Genomic DNA, 12,008 nt, shown 5'->3' on the forward strand with positions numbered 1-12,008 from the left:
GATATTTATCAAAAAATTAATGTTTTATCTTTGAAGTTATCCAAAAAAATGCTGATGGCGAGTTGAAGACAAATGTTTTCTGCCAAAAATTTCTAGAGGTACACACACCTAGGGATGATAATTTCCATGTAAGTGAAATTTTATCTCAAATTTCTTTCATATACTAAGTTTTGTAGCATGCCTGTTGCTATTCCATAACGAATGTTTGAAGTACAGGCTGAAAGTGATTTCATATCATGCTGCATTTTCATATCACCTCATCTTTAGTTCAAGTAAATTTTCGATATTAGATACATATCAGGCAAACGTTTTCTACTGAAGAAGCATTTACAAAGATTCATGTAATAAATGATGAACAATTTGATTTATTATTTTAGTCTATTCTCTCTCGCTGATCTGGTTCCTAAAACTGAATGAATATATCACAATTAATCAAGAAATGTAGTCACAGAATCTATCAATCATTCTGTTGATCCTATCCTCCAATCCTTCAAGAGGCATCAATATAATGTTCTTCTCCATACCATTCCTTGTGCTCATTCAGAAAACTGAAAAAGTAAAAATAAGATTTTAAGTTTGTTTGAAGGTGGTTGACAATGTTTCATGGTGAATTTCATTAGTTTGGACTTCCATTATCTTGACTTGACTATGTTTTTTTTATCAAAAAAGCAATATTCACCAAAGCTTTATCAATATGAGTTTCTCTTTAGACAATAAAGCACATTTTTTTTTCACAGTAGTGTGCGCTGGTCAGGCCCTATCCCCCGAAGCCCCGATACATTCGGAAGTGCGCTCCAGCATTATCAACCCATGACCACTCCCCACACCGTGGGAAAATGATCATTGGGTCCGAGAATCATGTGCCCTGAGCAAGCGCAGTGAGCCAAGAATGACAGCCTTCTGCATCTGTGCGGCTAAGATTTCTGCCTTAGTGCGGCAAGCCGGTATGATTTTAAGATTCGAGAGTAGAGAGGACATCATTCCACCAAGGACTCCAATAATCAGAACAACCATCTTGACAGAGTGATCTGGATAGAGTCTGCGGAGTTCGAAGAGAAAGTCTCGATATTGTATCCGTTTTTCCTCCTCTTTTCTGACGATATTCGTCTCACCAGGAGCTAAAAACTCCACGACAAATATCGTTTTGCTCTGGTAGTCGAGAAGGACTACATCAGGCTTTTAACTTGTATGAGCCTGAAGGTGGGGAACGAATAGTTCCAATAAATTCGGCACTTCTCGTTCCCCACAACGGATTCAATATCCCCGGAGCGTAGGGCAACACCGGTGTCTCGTCAATACCGTAAGAGTGCCGTAGATGGTAATATAGCATTCTTAGGGCCGCGTTATGTCGATGGATATAGGCAGAGACCGCATATGCTGGATATGCTGATAGCAAGTGCATTAGGGTCTCGGGAGCCTTGCGGCAGGCCCTGCACCTTGTGTCAGGAACCTCTAAACCCATCACGCGACTGCGGTAGAATAAGGTGTTGAAGACACCATCCTGGCATATTATTATTATTATTATTATTTTCACCGTAGTGTACGCTGGTCAGGCCCTATCCCCCCGAAGCCCCGATACATTCGGGAGGACGCGCCAGCATTATCAACCAATGACCACTCCCCACACCGTGGGGTAAGTGAGCATTGGGTCCGACAATCATGTGCCATGAGCAACCGCAGTGAGCCAAGAATGACAGCCTTGTGCATTTGGGTGGCTAAGATTTCTGCCTTAGTTGCGGCAAGCCGGTATGATTTTGATATTCGAGAGTAGAGAGGACATCATTCCACCAAGGACTCCAATAATCAGAACAACCATCTTGACAGAGACCGAGACCGCATATGCTGGATATGCTGATAGCAAGTGCATTAGGGTTTCGGGCGCCTCGCGGCAGGCCCTGCACCTTGTGCCAGGAACCTCTATACTCATCACGCGGCTGCGGTAGATCAAGGTGTTGAAGACACCATCCTGGCAAGCCATGATGAACCCCTCAGTTTCCGACTTCAGCCCACGCGAAGGTCAGGCGCTTTGATAAGCGCCTTTGATAAGCGCCTTTACATCCAGCGACTCCTCTCTTCGACCCTCTCTGCTCATATATCCGTTCAAACACTCGGTCAACTGCGGTGAGTATTCGTGTGTGTATAAGATGCTTTTAAACAACTTATAACACGATTTCAAGCATGTTATCGGTCTGTAATTCTTAGGATTCGACAAATCTCCACTTTCGGAGATAAGAACGGTCCGCCCCTCGAGAAACCAATCCGGAATCGGCTGCTCTCCGTCCAGCCATGAGTTGAAAACTCTGGCCAGATGGCGGTGGTTACTTGGTACATCACGACGTTTCGATTGTTAGTATCAGGTCATTACCCAAAGACGATTGTGGATACTAATAATTGAAACATCATGAAGTAACTTGGCTTGAAATCTTCTAATTTTCAATTTTTCTTTCATTTCAATTGTTCGATTTTCAATTTTTTGCTCAATTTTTATTTTACTGTAATTTCATTTTGACACCTTTATTATTTATATTATATTGTAATGATATGAATACTGCAGTCGCTGAGTATACATGCATTATGTATACGTCATTATTAGTGTCTGATAAATTCGACATTTCTTTGAAGGAGTGTAACCGGTCACTAAATAATTTAGTTTTATGGTGCAATTCCAATTCTCTGTTTTTTAACTCTGAGAAAACCTTTTCTATTCGATTTCACCATCGACAAAATACTTGTTCTGACATCAAAATAAATGCCAACAACAGGATACTTTCTAATGTCACTGAATGTAAATTTCTAGGGCTTACATTAGACCACTGTCTGAACTGGAAAGGAGATTGTAGCCAACTTACCTCCAAATTATCATCTACCACATATTTAATGAGAAACCTCAAAATGATTTTAACCAGTAATCAAATACTGAATTATTACCATGCTCATGTAGAATCGCGAATTAGATATGGCATTTGTCTCTGGGGTGGTTCTTCACCATCGCAAAGTGTTTTTGTCGAACAAAAAAAAATTCTCCGAATCTTGGCAGGAGTTGAACCTCAAACATCATGTAGAGACCTTTTCAAGCAATAGAAAATATTAACTCTTGCGGATATATTTATATTTGAAATGTGTGTTTATATTTATATAAATCAATCAAAGTTCGAAAGACATAGCTCCTATCATAGTATTGACACGAGAAATCGTAATAATTTCTATGTGAAACCCTATAAATTCAACCTAACTGGCCGGTCCCCTTTTTATGGTGAGATTGAAAATGTTTAACAAGTTACCTTCTTTTCTCAGAGAAATTGACAGAATCCATGTTTTTAAATTCAATTTGAAAATGTTTTTATTGAATTATAGTTTTTATACTGTGCAAGAATTTTTTAATATGACTGTATGATCTTCTTGATTGTATTCATTATTATAACTGACTATTCCAATACATGTTCATGTCTTATGGAAAATAAATGTTATTATTATTATTATTATTATTATTTCAAGATTTTTTGCTTATCATAGTTATAATTTTCAGCTAATCTTACTTATTTTAATTTTCATTTGTTATTTCAAAAATTTCAAATCATATCATATTAAACAATGTAAGTGCGAAGTCCGAACTAATGAAATGTAAGATATAAGTTGTTATTGGTGATTTGAAATATAGATTGCATGTGAATAATTTTTTAAAAAACTTTGCTACAATAACAGGTTTTACTGCAAACTTATCATGTTGAAAATGTCAATTGAAGGTTGAATACTTTAAAAAATCAGAGTAAAATATAACCCCCAATCTGTTTTACTCAACATTTTTAAATAATGATAACGTCTAAATTGAAAAAAAAATATAAAAATGCGTAGAGAAACACATAATGCTCAAAGTGTTTATGATAGGAAAGTTAATTAAACTCATATAATAACTGAAATTATCAAATCTTACAAAAATCAATTAACACGACAAAATGTTCAACATATTAAGTGAGTGGCCCAAAAAGTATTGAAAATAAGACAGTTCCAAGAGTTTTAAATGTATAGCATCATTTCGCTTTTAGTCAGTCTTTGTATCTCAGGTAATTACGAAAATACACCGATAATGAATGTAGAAGAAATGAAGAAAAGTAAAGATGTATTTGAAGTGAAAGCTTCCCGATTAACTTTACGTTACAAGAGAGGTGTAATGTACTTGTAACAGAGTAGATTATACCGATTATTTCTTCAATCATGCTGAACCATGAATGTCCAACTAATACTTCTGATACTTTACTCAGTATTGTCACTTGAAGACAGTTATATCGAATAATGCATTTGTGGATCAGCCTAGCATCACTAATGATACCAATGGTAGGTCGAGACAGCACTGTTTGTTGGTTCAATATAGTTGGTGTGCAGTAAAAATAAACCGATTTCTCATTCAGCAGTTGATGTAGAAACTTTACTTTGCTATACTAATTCTTCATCTGATCATTTCTCCTTTTTTTTAGTTAAAATTCCATAATGAGTTTAAATTTCACAAACTTGTGATACTAATGTAGGAAATATCGTCAGGAGTTTCAGTTTCTGGTTCTGGGTGTGTAGAAATGTTCGACAAAGTTCTATTTGAATTTCAATATATAGAAAGTACAAGAATAGAAGTCAATACTTCTTTTCTTCTATTCTTGTACAAAAAAAATAATATCTATGACACTTCTCTCAAAGTTTTCATTGTTCTTTCAAACATCCATTAGGTGAGCCAAAATAAATAAATTACAACACTAAATTTCAAATATTTCACAACAAGGAAATACATTGGATTTTACTTTTTTCCTAGAGTGGAACTAATATGAATGTATAAAAAACATTGTTAACAACGTAACATAGCATTTTGTGAGTAATTTTAGAGGTTCTGTCTAGGCTTATGTACAATAGGTAGTAATTAAGATATTTTCATCTGTGTATGGTTGGAAAGGCTACTTCACACAAATAATCAAGAGTTATACAAGTCAGTTCGTAAGTATATCTAAATTATATACTACCTTCTGATTTCCATCCCTCATACAGATCAAGATTTCATATTGATTTTTCATTTTGTGTTGCTATAAGTGAGATATATGAATACCAGTTATTGAAAAAAACTTTATTTTCAATTAAATACTGATTAAAATTTCTCTGAAAGAAAACTAAAATGGTTATTGATGTGAAAGTAACTTCAATAGCAACTTCTTCATATTGGTGAACCTGAACAAAAGTCCAAATTCGTCTTTCTACCTAATTTCTCTCAAGGCTATGGAAAATCACTGAGTTACTTCCTATTTCTCAATAGTCGGCACAAGAATAGTGGGAAATTTACAGAAATATGAAGATTAATTTTCTAATCGCAGGGCAGGACATGATATGAAAAAATGATGGAGTATTCATTATTTCTTCATTATATATTTCTTATCATTTTCTTATTCACTATTGCAATTCATTCCATTATGAAATCGGAAATCATAAATAATCAACAACGGAGTGTCTTACTTTATCTTGACGATATTGATGTTGGTTGAAATAGTTTCTATAAAAGAATACCCATTTAAATAAATTTCTCGGTGTTATTTTATTTTGAAAATGTTTACTCCTTACTTGTGACAATGTATTCAATTTTGTCATATATCAATGATTAATTTTTAATTGCTTGTAAAAACTCCTTCATCAATTCATATACAATAAACAGATTTTATTAAAAAAAAATTATAGTAATATATATTAGACAATTCTCAATTTCTCATTCAATTGCAAAGATTTTTCTAGTACAACTAGAATTGAAAAAATACTCACTCTATGAAAAGGTCTATATGTCCCAGTAGCACCTTTAATTTTTCATCACTGATATTTGAAGCCATCAATAACTCAGGCAATTTAACAAATAGTCTTGTTAAATGGGTAGCTCCATAAACTAGACAAGGGGGTGGCGGCTGTTGATTGTATACATAATCAGGTAGAATTTTCCATGACAATGTTTTTGCCATAGGTCCAGTAATATCAGAATTGCTACTAGCCACACTGGAATATAACAAATATTAAATGAAAAGGGTAATCAAATCATCTTATAGCCAAATTATATTGTGAAGTGAGTGTACAATTTGAATGAGCTGTAGTATTTCTAGATATATACCAAACTGGCTTTTGCCCAGAAGTTGTAATTGAAGATATCACTTTAATTCAAATTGAGTAAGAACCTGCGGGTTTTGTTTGGGTTTATAATAATATCTACCTGCTGTTTTCACAATTAAGGTTCTAAATATCAATTCAATATATCTCTGAAAGCACTATACCAAGAAATACTTTGGACATTGTGAGTACTGCACTCTACAGGTACTCTTGAATGTGAGAACCGAAGTACACAAAATTACCTTTTTTCTAACGGAGATTTCATATTTTTTTACAGTGGAACATGTTACTCCCATTATATGTTCTTCATCTATAAAGTGAAATAATAAGAATTGTGAGTAGAGTATTGGAGATAACCATCCAAAATAGTTAATGTCTTTTCAGTATTTGATAGAAAATGTAACACTTGTACCTGTTTTTGAACTGCTCAAGTATTTTTCAACTTAGTTCTGCCATCGATAACAAATTTTCTGTTTTTTTGCAAGGTTTTCACATCTGCATAACAGTACTCATAAAAACAGTGCTCATAAATTACAGTCTTCATATAGCTCCATAGCAAAAAGTCAAAGTGGGTAGTGATGCTAAATGCTCAGTCTTCCAGGAGAAAGAGCATGCAATATTAGTTTTAGGCCTCAATGAAATGAATAACTTAATATACTTTTAGACAGCTGGACTGAACTCTGCGCTTCAATGAATCCAAGGGTGGCAATGAGATTAGGCTGTGAAGAAATTAGTGAACAGTAATAGATCAACTGTATAATGGGTTTCAGGATCCCCAAGTTATTGAACAATACAAAATATAAAGAGCTCTGAAATAATACCCAAAAACACAAAATAATCTTCATCAAGGACAATCTGAGAAAAGTGCTAAAAATTGCTTCAACATATGGAGATGAAATAATTACAGGACTATTCACTGAACACTATTCCTTTAGAAGACACCCAAACAAAATGTTGCAGACACCTTGGATATAGATCATGTTTCATGTGAATGTGATGCCTTGTATCATAATATGTAAACAATTTACTAGCAACCTAAATAATTATATGAAGAAGAATATGAGCAAACATCCAAGAAATGGCCTGTACAAGGTTAGGTTAGGTTAGGTCGAAAGTGAATGGTTTTATTGTGGCTCACACCTGTTCACACTCGACCAAATAAAAATATCGAATTGTCGTAAAGTAACTTGGCTTGAAATCTTTCAATTTTTAATTTTCATTTCTTGTTATTAATTTTTAATTTTCATCTCGTGTTAATAGTTCAATTTTTTTAATGTTACTTGTATTTTATTTCATTGTAATTTCAGTTTTTTTGCTTAATATAATTGTTCTTTTCCAGCTAATCTTTTTAATTTTTAGATCTTGATTTTTCTTCATCGAAGCCTCTTAAGAATTTGATATTCCTTGATCATTTCTATCCCATCTTTTGCACAAGTAACAACTATGGTTAATAGTAAATGAATGTTTAGATGATTTTCAACTGGATAGCGACAACATTTGGAAAATAATATTTTTATAAAACTTAAATAGATTAGCAAAGAATAATTTTTGAAGTATCTATAATCTTTTGATTACATATTTAGATATACATTTGGTAAATAACATTCTCTCCTAATTTAAATCTTAATTTAATTGAATATATAAAACCATTACTATTCATCAAGTCTGTTATTTATTTCCACTTGAAAATTAGTATACCTCATTTAAAATTCACCAGTCATGTCAAACAAAAACGAAGTAATTCAAAACTAACCTGGATGCAGGTTTAATATTATTATTACAATGTATTTCTTGTGGAGATGAGCTACCATTGGTTTGTGAATCACTTCTATTTGATCTCAAAGTACGTCTTCTTGCACTAACTTTACCACCATCATTTCCATTTTGTATGGAATGATTGCCATTATTCAAGTTGTTATCTGAATTATTGTACTCATCTTCAGTTTTGATTCTGAAATACAACCATTTTATTAAATTTCTCAAGAAATTTTCATTTTCAACTCACTCATTTTTAACTTCAGCTCTGACTGGTTCACACACAGCCTGCATAGTATTTACTTTTCCTTGTTCAGGTTTGTACAGAAGTAGATCATTGATGGTGAAATCAAAGTGTATTCTTAGTCCATCCATTACTTCCCTACACAGTTTTAGGCTGAAAATTCATGACATTCACAGTTATTTGTTATTTTATTTGAAGGATGTTCCTTACTTTTTTTGGATATCTTCAGGTTTGGCTTTGATTGGATTTTGGTTCACAAGAGAAGGCCTATACCTTACAGCAGGAGTCTCAGTTAATCCACATATCTGATTAGTTGCATAATGTCTATAGTATGATTCTAAAATCGTTACTACATTTGGTTCAGCAGGCAACTTCATCAACTATAAAAAATTTACAAAAAAACTACTTCAAATTGATTTTGGTAACACTTATTCAAGTCAATTTTACCAATTCATAATAAAAAACTGATGTTTATCCTGGAAAATCAAGCAAAAATAAAACAAAAGATACATCAAATCTCAGAAATAAAATAGTTGAAGAAAATTTCGTAAAAGACAAGTCCAAATCTGTATATTTTTAGTTAGTTTCAAGATTTTTAGAGGTGTTGAAATGAAATTCAACTAAAACGCTTCTTCCACACATTAGTTCTTTTCGCAAATCAAGTTGACGTTATCAATAAATGATTCAAATTCCTGAAGATGCCTACTTGGTCGGCGCCTCAAGTGTTACTTTTCTGGTATGTGAGAGAAATGTTTCTTTAAGATTTGTTCTACTTCAGAGTTTTCGATCCTACCTTTCAAATTAAAATAGAATGTAATCAAATTGAAATCAAATAATGGAACTTTGAGTATATTAAATTTAACTTAAATATGTAATTTTCGAATATTCACAACATACTTGCTTATTTATATCATGAAAACTGAAATAACTGATTTTTTTCTGGAGTCTAGATAAGATTTGACCAAAAATGAGTTGGATCAAAATATCTATTCTATCCTTTGAACATTTTTTCAAGGTTTTATCTGAATTACAAATCTTGGGTAGAAATAATTCTGACCATTATCAATTGAAATTCCAGTGAGGTAAAATGAATTTTTATCAGCTTTATTCTTTATTTGAGCAGTCTTTAAATGAAAAATATCCACGGATATTCTTTTACATAAAAAATTTTAGAAAAAGAGTCCGAATGAAATAGCTACCCAACTTTATGGATCCTGAATTATACAAAAATGTCTTTCTTTTTCAATCTGTACACAAGTCAACAATTTTTCTTTAATTAGTAAAAAAATTCATTTCAATAGTCATTGTATTTAAAAACCAGAAATGCATATGGAAAAATTAACTCAGGTAGCCTTACTTGTCTGTATTTGATATAAAATTGATGTTATTTGAGATACTTCTATTCTCCCCAAGTCATCAATGATTTTTATAACACCTTTTTGTTATACTGCATTTTCAATGTCATGATCAATATTTTGATAACCAAATTTTATTGAAAGTAAAACTATAAAACTTGAACAATTATTCCTTTGGAAATGGTGAGGAAATGTTAGTTGTTCTTTCTTATAAGAGATGATCCTATAGTGAGATGTAATGTTAAAGTAAGCATCCAAATCATTGCCACATAATTTGTAATGACATATTAGAGTGTCGCTACAAATTGCCTTAGTGCAATACTGAGGAATTATAATAATTTTTTTCCTATTTTAAATCATTTTCTGGTTTCGAAAGCAATTCTCAGTGGGTCTTTTTGACCCACTTTGTAGTGCATGCGGTGGTCCTCAACATGTTAGGAGTTGATAATTTACTGACTGTCACTGACTTCTCGAAAGCCGTTGGAATCCTCATACAAAAATATAAACCTCCATGATTTCAGATATAATAAGCAAGACTAACTTTATTTCTTTCCTTGATGAAAAAATTGTCATTTTCTAACAATTCCCTAATCTGTGGAGTCAATTCAATATGTATCATGTCATCCTCCATTGAAGAATCATCTTCAGAACTGCTTGTAATATCTTGTCCATCATCAGTATCCATTCTACCTGGACTGCTTGAACTACCATCTTCTGAAGCTGAAGGCCTATCACCAGGTTTTCTATTTTTCTTTCTTTCCTTTCTGTATAAATAGGCACCTCTAAAATAAGAAGCCATTGTCAACATTACATTCAAAACAACTGAAATGTTCTTACAGCTGCAACTGAGATTTTTCTGCCAGATCTTTCTGCAGCTGCCTGTTTTCAGGGGTATCTTTTAAAACAAATTCTTCACCAACACACCTATCCCAAGAAGAATTCCATCCCTAAATGTTAAACATATAGAGAAAATGAGTTACTAAAAGGAAAAATACTTACTTGAAAATGTATGAGATACTCTATTGTTTTTCTCCCTTTATGATCCTTGTTGGCAACAACGTCTAAAACCTAATTCAAAAAAAATATATATTGATTGTGATTTACCATGGGTATATATTGAAAGTTTAAAGTATCCTTACTTTTGAATCATACAAAACTTTAGCTTTCGTGGGATCGGGTTCATAACATAAAACTCTCTCTCCTTCACAAAATTTAAACTTTATTCCTCGAGTTGAAACCATCTTTTATAAAAGATTATTATTAAAAATAATGTTTCAAAATATTCTATACTCTTCAATGCCTTATATTCGACTATTGTTTTGGTTTTACATTTTAAGTCTGACATGTGGCATCACTGGTTTTGCGTCACGTTCGGTAAATCCAACAGATTTCACAAAAGTAAAATCGGCGTTTATATTTTGTTTCACAGTATCTGTTTGTTCCTCAGAGTAATAATTGTTTTTTGTTACTCTGAGGTTTGTTCTATAAAATAACTGTAAATGCAGATATCCGAATTCGCTAAGACATTGAAAGGATATCAATGAATTCATCATTGTTTGATCTTACTCCATGGAAACTAATATTACATTTTTACCTTTCCTACTCTTAGGCTGCATACCCATAGCTTCGTCATCCGATGTCTGAATCACAATCTCATCATCGAACAACAATCAACGATTCACATGAGAACGAATGTTTATCGTATGAATTTTGTAGAGAATGTGTAGATAACGTTACCACTGTGTTTACACGGAAGGTGATGAAGCGCACTATTGTAAAGGCGCGATGCAATATCAATCATTCACCACTCTTAATTTTGTGTTTTTAACCAATCTCAACAATGAATTTGAGCAAATTCAGATGGATAATTCAAACATAAAATATCTGGTGCTTACAGATTGCAATGAATGTCATGGATACAAAAAAGTGAAAAATTTCATACCTCCAATGAAATATCAAATTTACTTTCTTAAAACCATCAATTTACGAAAGCGGACGAGAGTCACAAAAATCTATAATATAATTTGTTCGAGATTCACACTTGTAACTGTTACAGTTAAAACTCTAAATTGTAGTATTGAATATTATAACAGTAAATCTGCAGACCGCAACAGCGTCACATCTACACTTTGCACTTGGTGTAATCGATGTTAGTTAATGAAAACAAATTCTAACCTGTAACCTAACTTAACTAATGCTATATAGAACTGAATAATTTCAATATGTGATGTTTTTCAAGTTCCAGTTGTACTAGTTGAATTTAACTTCAGTTAAGTAGATTACAGGTTAAGTTTCGTTTCATTAATAATCATATATACTAAATAAATTCACAATCAATGTAAGGTTCTGATACCTGTCGTGCCAAGTACGAAATGTCCACACGAATTACTGTAAATTCACAGGTATAACGCTTTCGTATTGACAGATATCCCATCGATATCTATTACTCAATGTAATATCACGAAGAAGTCAATTACCTTGCAGTGGATGATGTAAATTAATTAAATCTTCGGTAAATATTCGTTTTGAGGGCA

At 32.7% G+C, this 12,008-nt stretch overlaps 1 protein-coding gene across 1 annotated transcript; it reads right to left on the reverse strand.

Moving 5' to 3' along the window:
- Positions 1-359: 359 nt before the first annotated feature.
- LOC111509782 (male-specific lethal 3) lies at positions 360-10,855 on the reverse strand. The gene is made up of 9 exons (XM_074172835.1): positions 10,614-10,855; positions 10,474-10,542; positions 10,312-10,421; positions 10,016-10,256; positions 8,330-8,499; positions 8,126-8,272; positions 7,874-8,071; positions 5,788-6,012; positions 360-548 (listed from the first exon to the last, which is right to left on the reverse strand). The coding sequence occupies exons 1-9, from the start codon at positions 10,713-10,715 to the stop codon at positions 491-493; spliced, it is 1,320 nt and encodes a 439-aa protein (XP_074028936.1). The 5' UTR covers positions 10,716-10,855; the 3' UTR covers positions 360-490.
- Between the last annotated feature and the right edge of the window lie 1,153 nt (positions 10,856-12,008).

The sequence above is a fragment of the Leptinotarsa decemlineata genome, unplaced genomic scaffold (assembly GCF_025532065.1).
Source record: "Leptinotarsa decemlineata unplaced genomic scaffold, Ldec_3_MD MMD2_tig00000199_RagTag_RagTag, whole genome shotgun sequence".
In the NCBI taxonomy this organism is placed as follows: domain Eukaryota; kingdom Metazoa; phylum Arthropoda; class Insecta; order Coleoptera; family Chrysomelidae; genus Leptinotarsa; species Leptinotarsa decemlineata.